General features: G+C 43.1%; 2 protein-coding genes across 3 annotated transcripts in view; one reads left to right on the forward strand and one right to left on the reverse strand.

Annotated features, from left to right (window-relative positions):
* Positions 1 to 922, reverse strand: part of TRAPPC2L (trafficking protein particle complex subunit 2L) — a gene marked incomplete at both ends in the record, with an annotated part of 2,827 nt that extends 1,905 nt beyond the window's left edge. For both annotated transcript variants that reach the window (XM_082005769.1, XM_082005768.1), the window contains 2 exons: positions 263 to 435; positions 890 to 922. In XM_082005769.1, the coding sequence (XP_081861895.1) occupies positions 263 to 435; positions 890 to 922 (206 nt within the window). The remainder of the gene's footprint in view (positions 1 to 262; positions 436 to 889) is intronic.
* A 104-nt stretch (positions 923 to 1,026) lies between these two features.
* Positions 1,027 to 24,560, forward strand: part of GALNS (galactosamine (N-acetyl)-6-sulfatase) — a gene marked incomplete at both ends in the record, with an annotated part of 46,334 nt that continues 22,800 nt past the window's right edge. Inside the window, 11 exons of the mRNA XM_082005767.1 lie at positions 1,027 to 1,125; positions 4,626 to 4,749; positions 5,972 to 6,046; positions 7,389 to 7,491; positions 10,397 to 10,540; positions 12,488 to 12,554; positions 12,671 to 12,798; positions 13,614 to 13,753; positions 14,975 to 15,078; positions 21,278 to 21,414; positions 24,036 to 24,138. Coding sequence (XP_081861893.1) covers positions 1,027 to 1,125; positions 4,626 to 4,749; positions 5,972 to 6,046; positions 7,389 to 7,491; positions 10,397 to 10,540; positions 12,488 to 12,554; positions 12,671 to 12,798; positions 13,614 to 13,753; positions 14,975 to 15,078; positions 21,278 to 21,414; positions 24,036 to 24,138 — 1,224 coding nt within the window. The remainder of the gene's footprint in view (positions 1,126 to 4,625; positions 4,750 to 5,971; positions 6,047 to 7,388; positions 7,492 to 10,396; positions 10,541 to 12,487; positions 12,555 to 12,670; positions 12,799 to 13,613; positions 13,754 to 14,974; positions 15,079 to 21,277; positions 21,415 to 24,035; positions 24,139 to 24,560) is intronic.

Below are 24,560 nucleotides of genomic sequence, written 5' to 3' on the forward strand. Positions count from 1 at the left end.
ACCAGACACTATTCGCACTCCCTCATGTAGGCTAAAGGTAAATTTTTCCAGCACCTGGCTGCGCAACGAAGCAGCCACTGAACTGACCAAGGCACCAAACCTGAACCTCTACGTGACAAACTGGTCAGCGAACAGGTCTGTATATTTTCTGCTGATGTCTTTAACATGGCACCCAGTAGGAAGAGAGGTTTCCCACACACGGCCCTCACAAGAAAGATCCTACAAATAGATGCTGCCATGGCAAAAGGCATTAGAAAGATACACCTTGTAGTCTTCAGTGGGGTAGAGGAGCCCTAGGTACAGTTCCCTCTGATCTACAAGAGCCTTGCCCATCGCAGAGATCTTTTCATCCACGACGTCGAGGGACGTGTGCACGGTGTAGTGGAACTTCAGCTCGTTTTCAGTTGGAATGCTCCGGATGTACAGGGGATAGTTCTGAGGTGGAGAACGAATTACACTAAGACCGGCCACTCAGCTGCGTGCCGGCCGATGCCACGACACTGCTTTTACGCTAGCATCGCTGCTGTCAGGAGTAAGCCGTTTTAACCATTTTACGTTCACAGCCGTCACAGCACAGCCCCCCTTTACAACTCGCAGCGCTTGCGGAACAGATCTGTCTCCATACACCAGTGGCAGGAGAATCATTTGCACAGGCAGTGCTCGGGCACCCCTACCCACGGCCCCAGTCCCGCTCCCCTTCTCACTCCTGCTCAGGCCCCGCAACCTCAGCCCCACTCCCCGCACTCCTGCTCAGGCCCCACCACTCCATCTGGCCCCACTGTCCCACTCAGGGCCCACAGCTCCCCACGGCACCCCCCACCCGGCCCCACCGCCCCTCTCAGGCCCCGCACCCTGAGGTCCGGCCCCGCTGCCCTCACCCCCGCCCCACCTCCTTGGCGATCACGGCGATGCACACCGCCATCTTGTTCCGCCTCCGCCGCTCCCCCTGCCCCGCCCCTCCCGCGCGTCACGTGAGGCGGACGGCCCTCACGTGAGGCGCGGCGGGCGCGCGGGGCCGCGGTTGCCATGGCGAGGGCGGTGCTGGTGTCCGTCTGCCTGTGCTGGGCCCTGGGCCCTGCCGCGGCCTTCGCGCCGCCCAACCTCCTCCTCCTCCTTATGGACGACGTGAGTGGGACCGGGAGACCCCCGGGGACGGGCCGCTTGTCACTGATGGGGGGACAGGGGCCCGTGTCAGTGGGAGGAAGTCACTTTTGGGAGGGGGGTGTGGTGACACTAAGGGGGGGCGTTAGGGTGGAGGGAGGGGACGTTGGTCACTACAAAGGGTGGCATGTTTGTGACCGAGAAGGTACCTGTCCGCAGAGAGGGGCTTGGGCTCCTGGGAAGGAGTTGGTGTGGCTGAGGGAAATAGGGGCCTCGGCTTGTCATTGGGGTGTGAGCAGGGCCCTCGTGGTGAGGCAGGGTCCTGGGGCTGGTGGAGGGGCTCCGGTGGCAGCCCACCCTCTCCCAGGCCCTGGTGATGCGTGCTTGGCGGGGCATGGTTTGAGCACCAGTGCCTTGCGGACAGGGCTGCTGCCAGAAACGTTCTGCTGATGTCTGGGAAATTTGTCCGTGGCGCGTCAGAGATGCTGTGGTGGTAGTCCCTGAGCTCGCGGGAGCAACACGGTGCATGGGCTGGGTCCAAAGCTGTATTGGTGCTGAGGCAGAGGTGTTTAAATAGAGGTTTCTTCAAGCTGGCTCCCCATGAGCCTTATCCTGCAAATTACTCTTTCTGGACATCCTAAGTGCACATCAAGGGCTGGTTTTGGGCCTGGCAAGGCTTGTGGTTTGAGAGCGTGTCCTGAGCATTTATTTGCTCCTTTGTGCCGCCTGGAGCTCTGTCTCTCCCTGAGCTGTACGATCCCTCATAGGTCACAGGGTTTCCAGGCTCACCTATCATCCCTTCCAGGTTGCGTGGCCTCCATGTTCAGCCGTGTGCTACGTCTATTCCCTTCGTCGGTAGGCCAGCGCCTGTGGGATAGCACGTGAACGGGGTCTGTACCGTGATTCATGGTCAGAGGTCTTCAGCGCGGTGATTCAGGTGCAGCTCATGGCTTGATGTGATGGTCTGGAAAAGTTTGATTGACATAAGCAGGAATATTTGAATAAGTTTGTAAGTACTTATTCTGAAAGCCTAAGTTTGTAAGTACTTACTCAGAAAGCCATCATGCTTGGTTGCTTTCTTTCTCGAGTTCTTTCCGGACTTCGTGTAAAAAGTAGTGAAGGATTGAAAGGAAGGTCCAGGCTCGGTGTATCCCTGCCCTGCTTCAGGGCAGAGCTGCCCTAGGTGACCTGCACTAGAGACACTGCACATAATCCTCTTGTTATTCCTTGTGTGTGGGTGTCCTGCTGAAAACAAATGAGACTTCTCAGATCTGTAAAGTCAAGCCCATATGCAAGCCTTTTGGAATTGGTACTTACACACCTACATACCTTATCTAGAAATCTAATAATCTTATCTACCAGTCCATTCATAATGACTGAGCAATTAACTCCACAGTCCTTGGCAAAGGATTCCACTGGCTGGTAAACTTTGAAAAACAGGGTGTCTTGGTGATTTTCAAACCTTGATAGAATCATTCTGAAGTTAAGGTTTGGTTTTGTAGCCTACAAAAATAATTGTGGCAATATCTTCTAGTACTAGCGATGGATGTCGTGGTGGTAGCACTGAATAAGACGCAGCTACAGTGCAGGTAAAGAAACTCCAGTGCATTTCAGGAAATGTTTTAGAAACCTAAACTTGACTCCTGAAAAATTAAACAAGAAGAAAACTAATTCTGCTAATTTTTGCTCTCTGAACTGGAAGTTGTTAAAGGCAGAAATAGTCACTGATTTGTTTCCAACTAAAAGTCTTTTCACTTTTGTACCCTGTAGTGGTCTCAGCCACATGGGTAAGGAAATATATTCATTTGCAACACATTCAAGTTTCTGCCATCTTCCTGTTTTGCTTCTCTTCTGATATTTTCATGTCATCTTTCAGGTGTGTTTGCAGTAGAAATGTGTTGTGTGCTGGTTTAAGCTACTGAAAAGCTAACGAGGGTGGGTGTATGACTCAAAGGGTGGGCAAGCTCTTATCATTTGTTTGGCTCCATTCTGCCAATCCAACATGACTGTCTCGCTGTTGTTTTCACAGTGTTTCCACACTCCTGTACAAGATAATTACCTTGTAAGTCTGGTTCTTCTGGCCAGTTGAGCCTCAGTCTATCTCAATTTTCCATTCAGGAATATTTCCCCTCGAGGTGGCATTTGTAATTTTCAAGATGAAAGCTCCTTGGGACAGTGATTATCCCACTCCAGAAGTGTTAGTACAGCACGAGACATGATGAGGCACAGATCCTGACTGGAGCTTCTGTGAACTATTTATTTATTTAGTATGCTGTTCATTAAAGATACACTTCCGTGGTCTTTTTCCTTTGATGCTTCAGTAACTTCTGTGACTGTCACTGTGTGTGAACTAGAGGAACATGATACTCTTTTTTTTTTTCCTTTCTTCCTTGATGATAAAGATACTGACGAATCAAGAACTCGGGGCTTATCCCATTGAATCCATTTTAATACCACATCCGAGTGTTAGGTCGTACCATTTAATTGCTTCTCGCTCAAACCTCAACAGCCAGTTCTGCAGCTCTCCAACAATTTTCTTTTCCAAACTGCACCACTGCAGTGTAAATGTTAGACTCTCAAATGACACCGGACAGATGGTTTTCTAAAGATCTTGATACATTACGCCCTCTATATCGGTTGCTCACCTGATACACATCTGTATTAAAGAAAGCTATTGCCTTTTTTAAAGCATGCTATAATCTCTAGCAACCATGGTGCCTAATTGCTCATTAAGTTGTTCCCTTCTAGAACCTTCTGTTTTAAGCCACTTACTTTTATCTGTATTATTACCAGTAATAGTTTTCAGTGATGAATGTAGACAACGTGATAGTAATTTTATGGTTCTCCTGGCGTGTGACCCCTCTGTCTTAGGAGGAAGACACAGGGTGAAACCACTGCCTTGCAAATAAGCAGAGTGATATAAGATGCCTCTGGCAGGTTTCTCTCCAGAGCTTGCTTTTAAAATAAACACTTTCTCTCTTTTCCTGCAGCACTGCTTTTGAGTTTAGAACTTTTCCTTGCATTTCTAGTTACGTATACATGGATAGGTAGTTGGATGGGTGGATGTAGCAGGCTGAGATGGAGTCTTGGGGTCAACAGTCCAACACAAAGACACATAGCCAGGGACTGAAGGGTCAGACTTTGCAGCTGTAGAACACTGAGCAGATCATGTGTAACTTCCTTTTCCTCCCTGGTATGTGTGCTGGTCTTCAGGCACTTGAGTGAGTGCATTAGGGTTCTTACCCAGTTCTGCTACAAGTGTTTTAATGCCTGTTAGCAAGTCATTTAATCTCACGTGTGCCTCTGTTTCCCATTTGCCAATGAAAACTGTAATAGTTCCTTGCTTCACAGGGTTGGGGAAAATCATTTTTATCACGTTTGTGAAGTATTCCCTAAATAAGGAGATGAGCACATAAAGATTTAGAAATTAAGGGTTACAATAAAAATGTTATGTGGGCCCAGAAGCATTGTCATTGTGGAAGACTAAAAGTACTTTTACATCTTTCGGTGTGTTCTTTTTACAGATGGGTTGGGGTGATTTGGGAGCTTTCGGAGAGCCTTCTAAGGAAACTCCTAACTTAGACCAGATGGCTTCAGAAGGGATGCTTTTCCTGGATTTTTATACTGCCAACCCCCTCTGTTCTCCATGTAAGTAAACTTGAGTTTTAAACTAGCATATAAGCATGCCACCTTCTGAGAAGATTGGGATGTTTGCCAGCATCTGACATGAACTAGCAACCAAACCAGTGATTACCCTCAGGGCAGAGTTTGGATTTGGTGCTTTGATCTTGCATTTTGCTCCCTTTTTATTTACGTTTTGATGGGAAAACCTACAATCTTCAGTTCATACCAAAGCACTGTTTTAGTGATCAAATCAGTCCAGCGAAAGGATTTTTTACAACATTACGGTTTAGTATTCTAGCCTCAGTCATTGCATTTTTTCATCTTTCTTATTTTGGGATAAACAGACAAAGCAGTTATCTAAATTGTTGCTGAACATAGTTTGTCTGATTCCATTGGCTTTGGTGAGACTTTCATGCAAGGAATGGCAGCAGGTTGTGCCCTGTTTTTCACCCTGGTGGCTTGCAAGATTCTTGGGGAAGGGACAAGAGATAAAAGAAACGTTTGATTCTGGGAGACAAAGATATTTTTATCCTTATTGTTTTTTCTCTGGGGTGGGGGATTTTTTCTTTTATTTTTTCCTCAAACCTGCTTGTCAGCCAAGAACTGAAACAAAAATGAGGAACAGGGGCTTTCTATTTGCGCTTTCATTTAGGATATCATTTGGCGTTGTGCTGATGACATCCTTCTCAGAAAAGGCATTTAAAATATGCTGAAGTCCTGATAAATCCAGTGGTGGTACTGCATATGCTAAACATCTGTTTAATTGTTTCCTGCAGTCAGGACCTGACTTTTATTGTCAAAGCTGGAGTGCTTGTTCTTCACTGTTACATGACTTGTTTCAGGCAAGCTTGAAAACTTAGCTTTAAGCATGTAATCAGTTTGTGTTACGATACTTGCATATATACGTCAGGTATTCCTTTTAGAATTACTGGGTTAGAAGAGCTGCTACATTGACTATTGAAAATAATCCCTCTTCAGCAGTAGGTGATTTAATAGGGGGGCCAAATTTCAGTCAGGTTTGTCCTGGAATAACTCAAATGGTGTCATATCAGAATCTGGGTATCACCATGTCTCACTGGAGAGGGGAGTTGCTGCCTGTTCTGATGTGAGTGATCTTAGTAGCTGTCTGTGGCAAAAGGACACCAACATGCTTTAGTCAGTGCACTGTCCTCAGCCTTAATATAATAATATTAATATTAAGAAGAGAATGGATGTAAAATAAAACATTTTTTGTTGTTATTTTCAGCAAGGGCAGCACTGTTGACGGGCCGTCTCCCAGTGAGGAATGGTTTTTACACCACGAATGCACATGCCAGAAACGGTATGGGCTTCATTCCTGATTTGTCTTCCTCTCTTGATTTCCCTCTGTGCTTTGTAGGAAGTTTTGCTTTGAAAACAAAGGCTTGGCTCAGTGGTCTTCCTTTATGGATCTTCCAGAGTGGCACAGAAAAGATTACCATGCTAACTGCTGGTAATAAGCGTGAAATTTATTGCTTCCTCCTCATCAAGCAGAAAACCTCCTCAAATGAAGAGACATAAACAAGGCTGGTTGATCCATTTGCTTCTGTTGGCTGAGAAGTGTTTCCTCTGGGCAGTCTAATTGGTGTCTGGTGAAAGAAAGTCACGTGGGGTGTATGTTAACACCCTGGGTAAAGAACAAGCTGCTTACAGTTTTATTCAGCAGCCAGTTTTCTGACTATTTCAGCACTGGCAGTTTCATAGCACCATTGTGCCCGTGGTGCTTCTAGGGAACCTTACCAGTTTATAACCAGTTCTATAACATCCCTGGGTTGATTTTGGTTCCTGTCATTGGTTCCAGCATGACAGACGCCACATGAGAGCGCGCGTGCTTGGGCAAGAATCAGCAGCTACGTACTGATTCACACTGTATATCAGCAAGCGTGCTTGGCTATCTCTGTCCTAACCAAAGTTACACCTTAGATTCTCAAGGACCAGAGAACTGTGGACTGTGGGAGACATCATTTATTTCCGCTCCTGCAGTCTGAGCAAGTTTATCAATAATTTGATTTAGGAAAAAAATACCTTCATTTTAGAAAATCTAAAGCAAATTTGCAAGTGTAAAGGCAACTCCAAGGCACTCCTAAAGCACTTGCTTGCTTTATGACCCCCCCCTTCAAGAGTCTTGCCTTCATTCTGTGATGGCAGCCCCCTTTGTTCTTTGGCTGTGGTGTGCAAGTGGGTGGAGAGCTCCCTTTGATCTCCCTGAATCAACTTGTTCTCTTCATCTTGTGGCCTGAGAGGACTTCCAAAGAGTGATACTGCCAGGACTTCAAACTAATCGCTATTTCAAACAGAACAAAATTAGACTAGACTAGACTATTTCAGTTGGAAGGGACCTACAACGATCATCTGGTCCAATTGCCTGACCAACTCAGGGCTGACCAATTTTAAGCATGTTATTAAGGGCATTGTCCAAATGCCTCTTAAACACAAACAGGCTTAGGACATCGACAGCCTCTCTAGGAAGCCCATTCCGGTGTTTGACCACCCTCTTGGTAAAGAAATGCTTCCTAATATCCTAATAACTTCCCCTGGTGCAGCTTTGAACCATTCCCACAGGTTCATGTTCCAGTAACTGTTTCTAATGATGCTCTAATATTTGTAAGAGTTGGGAAGATTATTTTTGTGTTTGTTTTACGCAGCATACACACCACAGGATATAGTAGGAGGAATCCCAGATTCTGAATTACTGCTTCCAGAGTTGCTGAAGAAAGCTGGCTACATCAATAAGATCATTGGCAAATGGTAAACTTATTTTAAGATCTCTTGCTTTGAGATTTCGGTATGCGTGTGTATGTATTTTGAAGAAGCAGAAGAACAACCAGAACTGCAGGAAAAAAAACCTGTTTTGAAGCTCTGATGTCTGACTTTTGAAATCTATGGTGGATCTTCCCTCCCTGCTGTGATCAGTTTCTGAACTGAGTGTTATCATTACGACTATGTACATATATCTTCATACAAAGAGTTGCAGGGTTTTTTATGTATATACATGTGTATTTATAAACCTTTCAACTCTTTGTGCTTTCATCCACGTATCACACTACTTAATTTAATCACAAACCACCAAGATGTTCTGTTTGAACTTGCCTTCAGCACCTACATGCTTTTTATCTTTGGCCCCTGCTAGATGTTGGTTTTGTTGTTAATAGGGTAGACTATGTTGTGAAAGCTTCTTTTTGGTGGGGTAGAAGTGTGTGGTATGGAAATATAGAGATGCAGACATCTCCAGGGCTACACTGAAGATTGTTCATCAAGTGTGTAGAAGGTCAAGTTGGATAGGGATAAAGTTGATCAAGATAGTTGGTACCAGGTGTTTTAGAAGACCCAGGGGGCTGGTCCAATACTCTGTGAATATTGTCTTTGGACTTTATGTATTGTCCTTGGACTTTATGGATTTTCATGGAAGTACAGTATAATCTTTGTAGAGGATACAGAAGAACTTCTGAAAAAAACAATGTTTTGCAATATCTGCAAAGAATCAGAAGGGAAAAGCCTGAAAGGTGTTTGGATCAAACCAGAATGGTGAAATCACCAGTGTAATAGTTGAAACTGTTGCATTTGTAACATTCGAATTTCAGATGTGCTTGTGGGCTGTAATGCAATCCCATGGGGCCTGGGGATCTCTGAAGAGTTGATTCACAGTTTGGAACAGTTCTATAATAAATAAATGCATAAATAGCAACTTCAAAACTACATAGACACCAGAGGCGTACTACTGGGTTAACAGAGTAATTGTTAATGAAGAGACTTCGGACTCTATCCCCCCCCAGTATTGGGGGTTTACTGTTTAGGAGAGTAATGGGATACAATTTATTTAACAGTTTTGTTAACGAGTTAGAGAAGAGCAAGTTCGAATTGTGGTTGGATTCAACGGTGCTGCTGAAATTGGAAAGGAAGCAAACTAACCTAAGACAGTGAATTATTTATTACCACAAATCCAAACAGCAGAGTGGCCGTGAAGAATCGGATCAGTGGGCTGAATGCAATAAGATGCAGTTCACTGCTAATAAATGTAAATTCGTACGCCCAGGGAAGAGAAATAAACAACGCAAATACAGATTGGTTCCAGGCAGTTATTTGGAAAACAGCAGATCTGGAAGGACCTGCAGCTGTTGGCAAGAAGCAGACTAAATCTGAATGTGCAGTGCACTGTCATTGTGCACCCAAGATCTGTTATCCTGGACAGGACTAGGGAGTGATACTGTACAGTAACAGTCTCTATCATTTGTGCACACTACCTGCTTCCTAGAAAGGTGCAAAGAATTGCAAAGTACAGTAGTTAAATTTGAGTCTCGTCCTATCCGTGCGTAGATTTTTAGGGCTTTTAAAAATTTTTATGTTTTCCAGCAGAAGATTTTTATATCCTTTCAACATCCCTTTTAAAAACTTTTCAGGGTGTCCTGTGACAGTGAGTTCACAGTTTAATTATATGTTTGCAAGTCAAGTATTTTCCATGACCGGTTTAGAATTCATTGCATTTCATTAAATATCTCTATTTTTCTTATTGTGACAGGGAGAGAATAATCAGCATCTCAGTAATTATTTGATACCTTTTTCAAGTCTCTTCCTCTATAAGTTCTCATAGGGCTTTCATAGAATAAAATATTTTTTCATGTCCCCTCTGGTAGAAAGAGCCAGGAATAGCTTTGTATTATCATGTATATAAATGAGGAGGGGGTAGAAACCTGCAGATCAGACTTGCAGTTTTAATTACATCACCAAGGTAGCATCATAGCTGGAATGATGATTATTTCCTTTCTAACTTATTTTGTAATAGCTCAGAATAACACCATGGATCATTTTACTTCAGGTAATGCATTTTATGCCCCTTATGTTCAGAAAGTGTGCGGAGGGTGATGGCACAAAATGGACAGGTTGCAGATGCAGGCTTGTGAGTGGAAGCTGGAATGATTAAATAAACATTAAGCTACAAAGATCTCCTTTAGAGACTGGGAGAGGATGGGCATTCTGTATATTTAAGATAGCATAAATGAAGGAAATGGAGAATTTGCAGTATAGAAGTTGGAGATTAGAGAGGAGCTTCATCTTGAAGTTAAGGATGGAGAAATTTCAAGCTGCATAAGTAGAATGGTGCTGTCATCAAGAGGAGCTAAACATGCTTTATGTTCACACGTGAATGTAAAGAACTCATTCTCATTTACATTCAGGTCTCTCTGTACCATTTTGGCAGCATGACTACTCCATAAAGGGAATGCAGGTATAATGGTACATTTCATGAGCTTTACCTTGTGTTTTTACAGCTTAGTGGTATAAAAGTGACTTGTCATGGATCAGAATCCTTAAATAAAACATCATGTGCATCTTTGCAATGGCTTTGAGCTGTGTAGTCCATCAGCACAGATCATTGAGACAGCATGAGAGAAGACACCAATAGAAGGAAATAATAGAAAACAAAGTTTGGACAGTAGACTAAAATGTGATATATATAAGCACTGAAGTGAGTCTGCATGGATGCGCTTGCAATAAGTATGAGAAAGATCAAGACAATGCTCTGCATTCATTTATTTGATTAAAATGTTTGAAGTTTTTCTTCTTCGGCAAAGACTGTTTTCTTGCATGCCATTCTGATGAGCTTATTATTTGCTTCTTTGCAGTAGAATTTTAACTCATCTGTTTCTTTTGTTCCTAGGCATCTGGGTCACAGGCCCCAGTTCCACCCCCTGAAGCATGGGTTTGATGAATGGTTTGGATCCCCGAACTGCCATTTTGGACCTTTTGATAACAGAGCACTCCCCAATATCCCTGTGTATAGGGACTGGGAGATGATTGGCAGGTAATTCAGCTGCTTGCCTGGTAATGTTATTTTCTTTGCTTTCCCTGCTGACATTACAGTGCTGGAAGATAAGTGCTAGCATAGCAAACCCATTTCAGTGAAAAGGGGTTGGCAAAAACAGCAACTGCTTCAGAATCAGAGTTACAGACTCGGTTGGATGGGCAGTGATCTATAGGTACTTCACCCTGTACAGAGGACTTTCATAGCATGTCAAGCATTGGGAATATCCTGCCTCATATATGATCTGAGGTGCTTACTACAGAGTGCCCTGAATGTCCTGCAGTTCAGCAGTAAGCCAGTGCAGGAAAGATGCTTGTAAAAGTTAATCAAACACATGAACAGCTCTTCTGGGTCAGGCCCAAGGCCCATTTAATGCATTGTACTCTGTGATGACCACTGGTAGTGAATGCTTATCGAAAGGATGTAAGAAAACAGATATGTGGACAACTGTCGATAATAACAGATATGGCTCCTTCTCTTGTATGATTGTCCACCTTCCTAAGCTGAAGGTTGTGTCCAGATCTTTAATATCCACTGGCTTAACTTCCATGAACTTGTCTTGTGTTCTTTTCTAAACCCATTTGTATTTCTGGACCCTACCACATCCTGTGCCAGGATCTTATCTCTTGCTTTGCCCTCATACTTTTCAACAGGACATCCCTCTAGTCTGGGGATGGCCAGTATCCAGCCTTACAAGGCCTGGGTGGTGGTTTCCATTGGAGCTAAGACAGAATTAAGGGAAAGCCTTGTGGGAAAACGCACAAGGCAGACAGAAACAGGAAAGTGTAGATTAACCGTCAAGAGGTACATGAATTTCCCATCTAGGAGAGGAAGCAAGGATAGACCTTCCTGGGGGAAGAAGAGGTTTTGAAGGCAATGCTGGCAGCAAAGGGTACTCGAGCACTGTTGCCTGGGCAGTGCTTGCTGCTTCTCAGTGATTATGGCACTCTGACTTTTCCAGTTAAAGCTGAGACAATACAGACCTCCTTCTATAGCATGGAGACTCAGAGACTCGGCATGGTAGTTGACTACTAAACTTTATTCTAAATTCCTAAACTGCTTTTAGTAGGAATCCTGTCTTCCTCATCTCTACCTTACCATCTAAATTTAAAGTTGAAGCTCATTAAATACAAAGCTAGATGTTTGATTCTGAGGATTAATAAAGGTTTGCGTACCAAGGCCAACCTGCAAGTTGCACATGGACCACCTAGGGATGTGACTGCTTTAGAGTGCTTCCCTCCCAGAGACGTTTGCTTATCCTGTTGTGCCCTAAAGGCTTCCTGCAATGGTTTCACTCCACTACTTCTCTTGGAAGCTGGTTCCATTCTGTCCTGAAAGACCTCTTTATTCCTTCTCTTCCTGTTTGTAATAACCTTTTGTCTGTTTGCATAACACCACTCTATGCTCCAAGCCTGCAGTCTGTGCCATTCTTGTCCATTCACTTTTGCACCGGTATCATCTTATTTCACTCACTGTTATTCTCCTGAGGACTGCCCTCCACCCTTCTTTGTTTAATTGCTGTCTAAAGATACTTCTAACATAACATTTTCAAAGCAGCCTAAGTTCCAGTTCAAGGATTGCTCTATTTCACTGAAAGTTGTGTACTTCTGCAAATTTTACTCGCACATCAGACAGCTCGCTATTGAGTGAGTAGTGGCATAAGATGATTAAGCATACTACTCCTATTCTAATAGCTTAACAGTGAAAATTCAGTGGCTCAGGTTGTCCAAATCTTGTAGTCATTAATTCAGATCTAGCCATTTCACTGCTTTCTCGCATAAGAAAAAATATGGTGACATTCTTTTTAATATCTGAAGAAACTTTGCTGAGTAGCAACAGTGACCTGCTTGTGTAAGTAATGGAGAGGGGGAGAGGAAAGCCTTTTTATGTCGTAGATTCCTCAGGATTGATTTTTTTTTTTTTTTCCCTGATTCATTTTATCTTAAGATACTATGAAGACTTCAAAATTGATCTGAAGACAGGTGAAGCCAACTTGACTCAGATCTACCTGCAGGTACTGTCTATTTTAATACTGGTTTCTAAGCCACAGTGACTTTGTGCTTCTTTTTTTGGAGAGATTTAGATGGCCGAGGATGATTCTGTTAAATTCATTTTTATTGTTGTTTACAGGAAGCCCTCGATTTTATTAGCAAGCAGCAGGCCAGCCAGCAGCCATTCTTTTTATACTGGGCAGTTGATGCTACCCACGCTCCTGTTTATGCCTCCAAACATTTCCTGGGCACTAGTCAGAGAGGACTGTAAGTCTTGTTTTTGTGGGTATTGGTTTTGTTGGTTTTGGTTTTTTTTAATTAATACCTCATGCTGCAGAAACAGAAAACCTAAGCAATGTTTATTAGATCCAAGCATATAGATCGTTTCTCAAAAGTGTGTGGACTGAAATACATTATTTAGTGTGGACTTTTCTTGGATTGTTCTTTAATAATTTTGCTATAAGCTGAAAATGAAGATCATGTGACTAAAATGGGGGAGAAGGGGGAGTCTAAGCTCCTTTGCCAGTTATGTGAGTAATGAAGTGCTGTATGTGGCACAGATGATTTTTTGGAAGGCTTTTGTATCATTAGTGCCTGTTTTAAAAGCCTATAAATCAGACCAGCAAGTAGAAAAGCATGCATGAAAAATGCAATTTACAGGAGGCAAAGAGGTCTGTAGATATTGTGAGCCTTGCTTCTGAGAATGCAGTTTCAAACCAGCATCTATAAGCAAAACTATGTTATTAGCTTCAAGTCTGTGGCAAAGTGGCTTTTCCTGTATTGGAAAACTTTATAGCTAAATTTTTTATCCCTTGATGATGTCTGTCCAAGAGTGGCTTGCATCTGAACAAATTCTGACTCTTAATACCCAAGAGAGATTGTTCTCTCCAGGTAGGAGACATGAGGTTTGCAGTGACAGTGGAAAACTTTATTGCAGTACCTGGTGCATAAGAGAAGTATTTCTGCAGCACATGGATGATTTACCTCCACTAAAAGCGTTGTGGCTGATTGCAATGCATTATGCTGTGTGACACTTTTCCTCTTCTGCTGCGTTTAATGTTTTGCATCTATTTTTGACTCAGATATGGGGATGCTGTGCGAGAAATTGATGATAGCATTGGAAAAATCCTAAAACATCTTCAGAAGCTGGGAATCAGTGAGAACACTTTTGTGTTTTTCACCTCTGATAATGGGGCTGCTCTCATTTCAGCTCCTAAACAAGGTGAGTCTCAGATGAACAAACCTGTGCTGGGGTTGTGAAATCAAGGGTTAAATCTCTGTGTCTGGGGGAGAGAGAGAGCTGTGCCTGGGGTTTTCCTTTGTGCAGTTAGGAGAACCCTCAAAATGCAGAGCTTTTATGTTTAGAGTTAGCTTGTGTTTATTGATTCTGGTCACTTTTGGAGGAGGTATCCTTGGCTAAATGGACTTTTGGCCTAACCCAGTGTGGCTGTTCACCTGTGTCCACTTCCACTTTGTGCTCCACAGTCAGGGCGTGAATATTTTTTTGATTTATTTAGGACCAGGCACAGTAACTTAGCAGGGTGTTTACTGTCCCTCTGCCGAATGCACATTTGAGCTTTGTGAGTAATTACAGACAGTTCAAGAGTCGTCTTTAGCTCTTATGAAAAATATCAAGAAGAAAAAGTATTTTTGTTACTTCACATGTTTTCTTTTGTTTAAATGATTGCTTCTCTCAGAGTCATTGCAAATTGATTTTATAGCCCACTCTCTTCTGTTTGGAGGCAGGCTGTCTCGTGGTTATTGGACCACAGAGCAGGGAGTATCCCGAGTTCTGATTTCAGCTGAATCGCTGTTTGACTTTGTGTGACCTGGAATGAGTTGTGAGACCTCCCTGTTTGTTCCTCAGCCAGCTTAGCTACAAGGCTGGGCTAAAAACCCAGACATTCCTGCAAAGCACTTGCTATCTCTGAGAGTGAATGTTCAGGGAATGCATGATTATTTTTCTCATTCTCGTATCTGCATCTAATACTGCTCTGCTGTATTATGTATGTATGTATGAAATGTATGTATGAAAAAAACCCCCACTATTTCTGCCTGAAGAGTCAGATTTCCTTTAGTTACAAACAGCAGTTAACACCCTTAAAGGGAAGGAAAATGCCAGCAAAGTATTTTCTGTTTGTTTGGGGTTTGTTTGTTTTCTTTGTTAGGTTGATAGCAAGTTGTGTTTAGCTGTCACTTTCTCCCTGACCTGAAAAGACACTCCTAAAATGCCATTATAAAGGGGTATTTTAAAAAAAAACACAACACACAGACAAAACAACAACAAAAAACCAAAACAACTCTGGACATGTTATTTGAAGAAGCATTCATGCAGAAATGAAAATACATTTAAAACTAGCCTAAAAATTTCCTAGCTGACAGTGTCCCTTTGAAATACGATATTGGCATATCGTGGGGTTTATGGCTTCTTTCCTCTCTCTAGGAGGAAGCAACGGTCGTTTTCTGTGTGGCAAACAAACCACCTTTGAAGGTGGCATGAGAGAGCCAGCTATAGCTTGGTGGCCCGGACATATACCTGCAGGAGGGGTGAGTGTCTGCTTTGAACAATTCTGATCGGTCTTAAGTGGACTGAAGTGAATGGAGTGGTTCTTGCTGGATTCAGTGGGCTTTGGTTCAGACTTTTAACATGCCCAATGTGTCAGTCCAGACGCTTGTCTAAACAAGGAGCTGAATGCTGCCCCTGGAGAAGGATGCCATTCCTGTTCATATTGCAAATTTGCATTTAGAGACTATGGTCACCGCTTCTGTGAGCACCAAGCCGTCTGGTCTTTTTGTCTTCCTGCTTTATTTAAACCCTTTACTCTTTTGGTCCATAGTATTTTTGTGGGTTACATATTTGAACAAATCGGCGAATAAAGACACATTAATCATGTGTGTCCCAGTCTAGAGCAGGAGTGTGTTGCCCACAGACACTCTGTGTGCCCTAAAGTATCAAGTGATTTGACCCTCATGGCTCTTGCTTTGGTGTTTGATAGAAGTTCCACTCGGGGAGGTCTAGATACCAGACTGCTGCTCTTTCCTGCCTGTACGCAAATTCAAATATGATCACTTCAAAATAATCCTCCAGTGGCACTACCGGCCTCTCTTGTCCCACTTCTCATTAAAGAAAGATGCCATCAATTCTTCTGCAGGCAGGGTTCACAGTAAATAATACAGGTTTCCTCCCCTTTGTGAACATCTCTCATCCCTGAAAAAAGTGACACTTCATTAGCTGGGCACTGTACTTAAGACTGTAAACTATTCATAAATAAAACATTTTTCTAAGTTGCATTCCTTTTCAGTGGTTTAATTGAGTCAGGATGATGATAATTTATCATTTACATTTAGGAAGAAGCCATCGGATAGATAGCTTAGTTCTGTAGCTGAGGGCAGGAGGGTAGTTTGGCTTCATCATTTTTAAAGAGTTCACAAAACCTACTTAGGGATGTTTTATTATTTTTTTAATTTGAAATGAAAACAGTCTTTTTGTTTAAATTTAAACATTTCCATAAAGCCTTTACAAGCCAAGTACAACAGCCTTGGGGTAACATATGAGAACATGAAACTGAAGCTGTTTTGTTTTCCATGTCCAAACTGAATAATGTGCTAAAAGTAAACATGCATTATAAATGGGGACAAGTAAATACCAAATTTAAAAATTCTTTCCATTGTAGTAACTCTGAGGATAATTAGGAACATGAGTAGAGAAATCATTGTGCCTGCTTATTTTCTAACTGTAACTGGCTGGTACCCCTCTCACAGGTAGCCTTTTGCACGTAGCACGGTGGCGAAGCTTTATGTGATGCAAAACGTTCTCAGTAGCCCGGTGTGATGCATGGCTTCCTGCTTGAGGCCACAGCTGAAGCTGCTCTTTGAATTCCTGTGAACAGTCACTTCTGTGCAGAGTTAACATGTTTGCACAGGAGGGTGGACTGATCCACTGATGGGCGCCGTACTATCATGAGCCCATGCATGCTCAGCAAGCTGGAGAGTGTGCTTAAGGCTGACTGGGGCAGGCATGCGACCGAAAATCCCCTCCTCCACCGCTGCTGCTATCAACCTTGGCACTTGAGCACGTGCTTAACTTTAAATCCTTCCTATCCTGGGCTCCAATTTACGGTGCTGCCTGCCAAATGTCTGCACGTGCAAGTGTTACGCTCCCAAACGTCCTCTTGGACTCCACTCAGGTACCTTGGGAAGCCTGTTCTGAACTCTGTCCCCAGGATGTGCTGCTTTGCTCTGAGCTAGACCCCCATATGATGCTACTGATAAGCAAATATGTGATAGCTACTTATATGTCTTTTCTGCTTGTATTCTTGCCATCGAGGCTCCAGCGCTGGTACCCACAGCAGCATTGACCGCAGGTGAGAGGTTTGGCATTGCTTCTGTGTAATACAGCTCACACTATGTCAGCCTGTAGCGTGCCTGTAGTTATCGCTTCATAATTGCCTCTTTCACTGACATAGTAGGTGAAGAGACATGTGCTTGCTAGTATATTTTTGGCTTCTCTTCTGTATCTTACAGAGTCTGTAGCTTCAACATCTTCTTGACTGCGAGTTTAAACTAGTCAGCCTAAGTCCTGTGTAGTCCAAGTAGCTGTAAAATGTGGGAAAACTTGCTTCAAGCTCTCTCATTGCTCTTTCTTTTCAAAAGAGTTGAAGGGAACAAAGGCGTGGGAGCCCTGAACCAGGGTGGAAGCAAAAAGCTTCTCAGGAGTGCCAAGCACAAAACTTGAAGGGTCAACTCCTCCTTCCTGCGCTGGGGTTGCTCCCAGTGTAATGGTTGTTCCTTGCCAGCCGTGGACGTTTTGAGGAACAGGCAGAGGGGCAGCGGCCATTTCAGCTGGCACAACTGCAGCCAGAAAAAGAGGACTGGTGGCTCTGTCCAGTGAAATCCAGTTATTGGGTGGAAGGCTCATTCCGACGATGGGATCTGGCAGTTTATTAATAATCTTATTGAAATATAGGATTGGGGTTTTTTGTTTCTATTAAAGAGTACATTTGTTTGCTTAAATAAAGGAGTACCTTTAAGTTAGGTGACAGGATTTTGAACACTTGACAGGATATCGATAGAGGTTAGGATAATTGGTGCAGTTGGCTGATTCGCAGTTTTTGGGGGGAAGGGAATGCCTCGGGAGTGCATGTTGCTCTTGGCATCAACATTCAGTTAATTCTGGTCCCCCATCAGGAATATTTATTCACACACAAACAGCCTTTCTGCAATTTCCTCCTCAGCTACGTTTTCCAGGTGAATTCACAACAAATCAGCATTTCAACAATTCCCCTCATCACATCTGCCTTCTGGAAGGATCCAGCTGGAAAAAAAAAAAAAAAATCCTATCCTGTTGGTATTTGAATCCTCCTCCTCTCTTCCCTCACCCTCCTCCCCTTCTTCTCTCGTGCCTGCTTCCTGAAGGAGAAAAGAACATATCAACCCAAAGACAGCATTGCAACCTTTTCTTCACTATCTCCCATGGGGCGCAAATTGAAATTGAATTAGACAGGGATATCAGGTCTGCTCGCTGTGATAACTGTAAAAGGATTTTATTTAAAAACACCCTGACATTTGTTCACCCAGTTTCAAATATTTAGCTTTCTGCCTTTCCATTCCTGGCGGGGGCGACTTTATTAATTGTCGCCTTTGATTCAGAGTTAAAGCTTGAAAGCACTGATAACAGCAGTGGTGACTATTTCTTCTAGCGACGTGGCCCACAGCAAAAGGATTTCATTTTCTTAAAGACGTTATGTGTATACTGAGAGTTTATTAAAAAGAAGCGGGGGAAGGAGGGGGGAAAAAATCCGTTCTTACGTGCGTAATACCGGCTGTTTCTCACTGATACGAGCAATATCTGATCTCACTCTTTTTTTTATATATTATTTATTTTTTCTGGGCTGTTGCCCTCTCTGGATTTTTCTTTTTCTTTTCTTAAATAAATAAATAAATAAATGGGAAAGGCAACTAGAATGAAAGTGCACTGTTGACAGGAGAAAATGGTAATTTTTTTTATTTTTCTCTGAAAATACTTCAAAGTTTTATATAAATATTAACCTTTTTTTTCCCCCCCCCCTTCTTCAATGTGGTGCTGCAGAGCACAGATAAATCCAAGTGACTGTGGCATGGGCATTTAATTTCCTTAAGAAGTTTTCTCTGCTTCACAGAAAAATGTTGTCTGAGACCAGAAATGTAATTGGATGATTAGAGAGAGTCATCTACATCTGGTTATGGTTAATAAGGGTCAGTACAAGAAGACCATGGTGGCCCCACAGGATTTTCACAATGCCGTGTATAAATTAGGTGGTATTAGAGGCATGAGTCTCAGGTCAGCGATTGCCTCTTTCTGCCTGTTATCAAAAGATTGAGGCAAGGGAATGGAGTGACAAGAAGAAAAGTGACTTTTGGATTTGCCTTATAAATAGCGAGAGGTCTAATTACAAAAAGTCTCAGACACCAGTTTGTCCTCCTGCTCCTGACGTAGCAGTTGTCAGGGAGCAGGCATGTGCCAGATCTCCTCTTTATTAGACTCCAAGCTCTGCATACGGTGTTCTGCTGACCCCGCAGCTCTCCGAAGGCACGCTCGGGGTAAATTAGCCGGCAGATGAGCCTGCGAGGGACCGAGCATCCTTGCTGAGATGCTGAGCAGTTGTAATCCCCTTTGACTTCAGAGGGAATGCAGCATTCCCAACACCAGTGGCTCACGAGGCTGGGGTGGCTCTGTAAGGTGTGAGCTGATGGTTTGGTTTAGGTGTTTATTTTTGAACACGTGTACTGTTTTTTTTCAATGTCAGTCATTTTTCAGTGTCCATCTGAGACCACGGAAGAGCCTGTGCAAGGGGACGATCCGAGGAGCACACGGCACTGTCTGCCACCGTTAATCTGGTGGACAACACAGCCAGCTTTGGTACTCCCCAGCGGCCCACGTTTGCCAAACGGCCTCGGGGAGAGCAAGAAGCAGGGTTACCCCATCGTAGGGCTCAGCTGTTTCCTTCTCCACAGCTGTGTATCAGGAGATCCTCATTCTTTTCCCCATGCGGAAAGGGAGCATCATGTATACATCTCCTTTTCGTGAGGGATTTGTGGGCTCATCTCTATTTGTCGCTGCCTACAAGGACAGGCAGAGCATGACCTCTTTCAGGCTGCCTGCTGCAGCAATGTCTATGAATAAGGCTTAATCTCAAATGCCTGAGACCTTCCGCAGATCTGTTGATCTTGGTCAACTGAACCAACTGCTTTCCTGAGCAAGGGTTTCAATGCAGGCTTCCTCTTGTGCTTAGAGCTTTGCACTTTGATTTCTTTTTAAGAGTTGTGGAAGTATTCTTGCATGCAGCTTTAATATTATGCATTCCTGCCAACACCTTTTGATGAATGAAAGCCATTAAAATTTGAAATTACTGTAATCAAGTAATGCGATATTGTAATGTTAAACTTGTAATCAGTCCCGTGCATGTTGCTTTCCCCAGTTTCTTCGTTTTAAAAAAAAAAACTTGTTAATTCTTCCTTGAACTGTTCTTTTTTTCAGCCCAGTCTCTTAATAAAAGACTTAGTGTCCCAGCAAAAATAGCATTTTCCCTTCAGTTTTTTTTTTTACAGCCAGCATCTCACAAAAATTCATTTATCATGTTATCATTTGTTGTCGTATTTAAATAATTAGTGTCAGCTTACAGGCTGGGGTTCTGTTTGTGTCTAGAAAGAGGATTCAGAGATAAAAAGTCTTTGATAGTCCCAGCATCATAATGTTCACACTGACATTTGCAAGGCTGCTGCTAGGGCTTGGATTTCAGTCAGAAAGTGCTTCTGTACTTACAGATGTGGGCTTGGATCAGATGACTTCTTATCTCTAAGCAAGTGGCACGGCTGAAAAGGCTCTTTTCACGTCGCATCTTGTGCTGGTGCATCCTGGTGCAAAACGATCTTGCTCTTGGTTTGAATGTATCTGCTTCAATTTAGTGTGTTGCTGGCTAATTAAACATCCTACAGCAGGTAACTGTAGCATACCACAAGCAGGGTGGGAGCAAAGACTGAGAAAGAATCAGTCAGAACAAACTTTGTAGGTTTTCAAAATATAAATAATTAAGACCAGAGAGGTAAGTATGGCTTCCAATTAAGGAAGGAAAAAAAAAGGCAAGGGGAAAAAAACCCCAACTTGCACATCTCCATTGGAGCCAAAACCAGATGTTTTTCTCGCTTATTAAAATATATACTAAAAATACCACAACTTTACAGTTCTTGAATTGTTGGAAATGGTTTGCAGATGAAGTCATTGAGCTCTTTTTGTTATTATCCATCTACCCCTGTGCTTTCTGGGAACTCTCTCAGGGTATTCTGGACTCCAGAGATGATCTGGTGAAGGAACAAATCAAGGACTTTTTTTTTTCTTGTTTTAAGTAAGTGCTGACTTTTCAATCCACAAATGACTTGGAATTTGCTAAATTAAGCTGAACTCTCTGAAAACATGCTCCTGTAAAGTGGATACATAGAGAGAAGTGAGGAGAAAGAGAGGAAAATGAAAAAATGAATCAAAATGCAAATGTTCCCTAGCAGTGGAGAAATATGGATCATCTCCTTCCCTTTATTATTTTGATAGGAGGTCGGCTGGTGACTGCAGCAACGTAAAGGGAGGTACTCTCAAAAGATGCTTAGCAGAGAAGGAGGTTTGGGAAGCAATACTTCTGCTTTGGTGGAAAGCAGCCTCTTTTGTTTTGGCTTTTACTGAAGGGCTTTTGCAAATGCGTTTCTGTTCGTTTTTCAGGTCAGTCATCAGCTGGGCAACGTGATGGATCTCTTCACCACCAGCCTCTCCCTGGCGGGACTGCAGCCTCCCGGTGACAGACAGATTGATGGCATCGACCTTTTACCTGCCATCTTGCAGGGCAAGCTAATTGACAGGTTAGTTATGAGCCCAAAGCTCCGACCCTTGCCTCCAAACTGAAGTGATGCCAAATTGTGGTTTATTTTTTAAATCAAGTCTGCAGAAATATTTTATAAATGGGATTGATGCATCTTTGCTCCTGCTTACTGAGGTAGGGTAGCACCAGACCTTTTTGCTATGGGCTAATTCTCTGGTGGTGCAAGCAGAATTGGGATTTCCTGACATGTGGCATGTTGCCATACAGTGGAGTCTGGGGACAGATGAAAATGTCAGGGCGTTAGCAGGGATCCCTGGAACAACATATGGCAATAGGGGAGATAAAAGCCCGAGAACTGTAGCCTGGGTAGGGGAGAATAGATTATTTATTACTGAAAAAACATCCAAGAGTATGCTGTGTCTTTAAGGCCCCTTCCTGAGAGATGTTGGAGGTAAAGGCTGGGCTGCTGTGGATAATCTGGAAGCCCACCTCCTCCCAAGGTCCTGTTTCTGTGGGTGCTTTTGCAAGAATAGATTTGGGTTAAGATCCGGGATCTTAATGGGCATCAAGGATTGCTGTCAGCTGTTGGGTACAGGCACTAAGACCTGACAGTAAGTATCTTTGGCCCTCTCATTGGAAGGATTGAAGGTCAAGAGAAGTCTTGTAGTTGTGATTTTGATGAGGAATTTGGCAGCCTGGCAAATCTGAATACAAGCATATTCTTTCTCTGTGAGACAGCAAGAAAACATATGCGTGGAAAACTTATTTGACTTCTTTTCTGTGTTGAACATAAGGCTGTGTTCCGTAAAACTGCTTTTGTGCTGATTGACTCAAGAAGCGTGCGTTACAGTATTACCTGAGAGCTCAGCCAGGGGCTGACATGAGACATTGCATATTCCTCAAACGCAGCCTATCCCATCTTTACTTCTGAAAGTTTATAAAGCTTCTCTGTTGTTTTAAAAGAGAATTTCATTGCAGTCACCATCCCCTTGGAACTGGTGCCGTTTGTGTTACAACAGCAGTCACTCAAGGTGCATCATGGCTTTTTTACCTTTTTTCTTTTTTTCTTTCCCATCTTTTTTTTTTTCCCCCCAGACTTGACCAGGTCACAGTTTCCACAGCCCCCAAAAACCTTCCAGGAGATGCAGTTGTTGTGTTATTTTAAGCTTAAAAAGGAAAAAGTAAATGGGGAAAAAAGAAATCTGTAATAGCAGAATTTTGAGTACAAGCTGTAATCCTCTTTCAAAGATAGATTTTTTTTTTTTTTTAAGGTAAAAACCTAACCCCCACACCTTCAGTCAAAGGGGCACATAATAGCTTGTCAAATAGTGAGTGTTATAGCAAGGAAAAAGGAGGCTGGCGTATTTTATGACACGTTTGTTGGGGCTTTTTATTTTGTTAATAGGACTGGTTTAGATCAGGTTCTGCACTTTGGCAGGTCTTTCAAGGCAGCTTTATTTCACTGGCGTTTCAGGCATTAAGGGTGCAGGAGTGGGCACTGCTGGCAGCAAGTTTCCCCTTTGTTCAGGGGCAGTTCCTGGTGACAAAGGAGAAAGGCTCATTGTTTGTGCAAGGAACCTGCAGAGGAGGCTACAGTTCTAAAACAGAAGAGATCTAAGGCCACTCCTGACATTCAGATGTCGAGATTTTAATCTTATCTTGCATTTAAGGACTGTTTTTTCAAGGTGGCATCACTGAAGTAGTTTTTGCTGAGTGGCATCTCTGAATGAAAGACAAAGGTGTAGGTACCCTACCGATAATGATAAATGGCTTCACGATCTCCTCCTCTCAGCGGCCTGAAACAACTGGAGAGAGCTGACTAAGTCTGATGTCCTTGTGTGATGACTGCACCAACAAATCAAACCTCTCTCCTGCAGATAGTCCATTTCAGTAAAATTTTGTACTGTTCCCTCAAAAAAACAAGAACATTTTATCAAGGAAATGGTCCGGAATGTTGCTGGGATGCCCAGCATGTACACAGGTGCAAACCAAATGCTCTGAGTAAAGTGCATTTCTCAAATGTATTTTTAATTAGGAAAACCTCTGTGAAAAAATGGCAGTTTTCAGTGGTATGTTTAGATGCTGCAAAGGGAGGTTTTGAGGGAAAAAAAAATGGACAGGAGTTAAAAATAAAGCATGTCTGGCTGCCAAGTTTTTCCATATGGAGTTTTCCTGAGAAGGTATCCAGAACAGGTCCGCATCTGGTGTCCTCCCTGGCCACCCTGTCCATGTGACACTAACAGGACGTAGCTGGGTGCTGCCATAGAGAGAAGGCTAAGCACCACAGAGTCTGTGAATCCCCATTTCTCTCTCCCGCGCACACACACGCCACTTCTGAGACATTTGGTGTTTAAATCGGCATGCTCTATAGGAAATAACAGGGTCTGGTAGTTCAAGGATTAACAATCACTGGCAGCCAAGCTGTATAATGTTTCATTCTTGCGCTGTGTGAGCTCTCAACTTGATGAACACTTTAAAAAATGTTAATTGAAAACCTTGCAGTAGAGACTATTAGGAGGCAGCCTGTTTCTGACTGATAGCCGAATCGGAAGTCAAACACCATTAAAGTGTTTGTCTCCCTTATCAGTGGAGCTGCTGCGGCAGTGGCTGCCCGGGACTGTCGCGTTGGCTTTTCTCATGAAGCTTTGCTCTCCTTCTCAGGCCCATATTCTATTATCGTGGCAATGAGATGATGGCGGTGAGAGTTGGGCTTTACAAGGCTCACTACTGGACCTGGAGCAACTCCTGGGAGGAGTACAGCAAGGTAACAGGACACCAATCTCCACCCTAGTCTCATTCATTCTCCTGGAGAAAAATAATCCTTTAAAGCAGAGTTTTAAATTGGGGAATGTCACTGGGCACTTGCAAGCCAGCCTTTTAATTCACAGCCTCTTAAGAGCTACCAGATCTGCTGCAAAATCTAAGGGGACTGGTGTCACAGCACCCCTCTGCTGAAGTTGCAGACAAGCGGAGGAAAATGAGCGAAGTCTGAGTTGTTCTGAGAAGTGCTTTCTTTAATCACCACTTAATGCCCCATAATATTAAGCTTCTTTCCCTGCTGAATTCTGAGCTGTCATGTGTACCCTTGCAAAGTTTGGAGTCTGATGCCAAATTGATCATGTATCTCACAATATCTAGTACAAAAGACCTGATGCTCTGAACTATTTAAATGGAACAGGGATGGGT

This window comes from Phaethon aethereus, assembly GCF_964289735.1.
Source record: "Phaethon aethereus genome assembly, chromosome: 13".
Lineage (NCBI taxonomy): Eukaryota > Metazoa > Chordata > Aves > Phaethontiformes > Phaethontidae > Phaethon > Phaethon aethereus.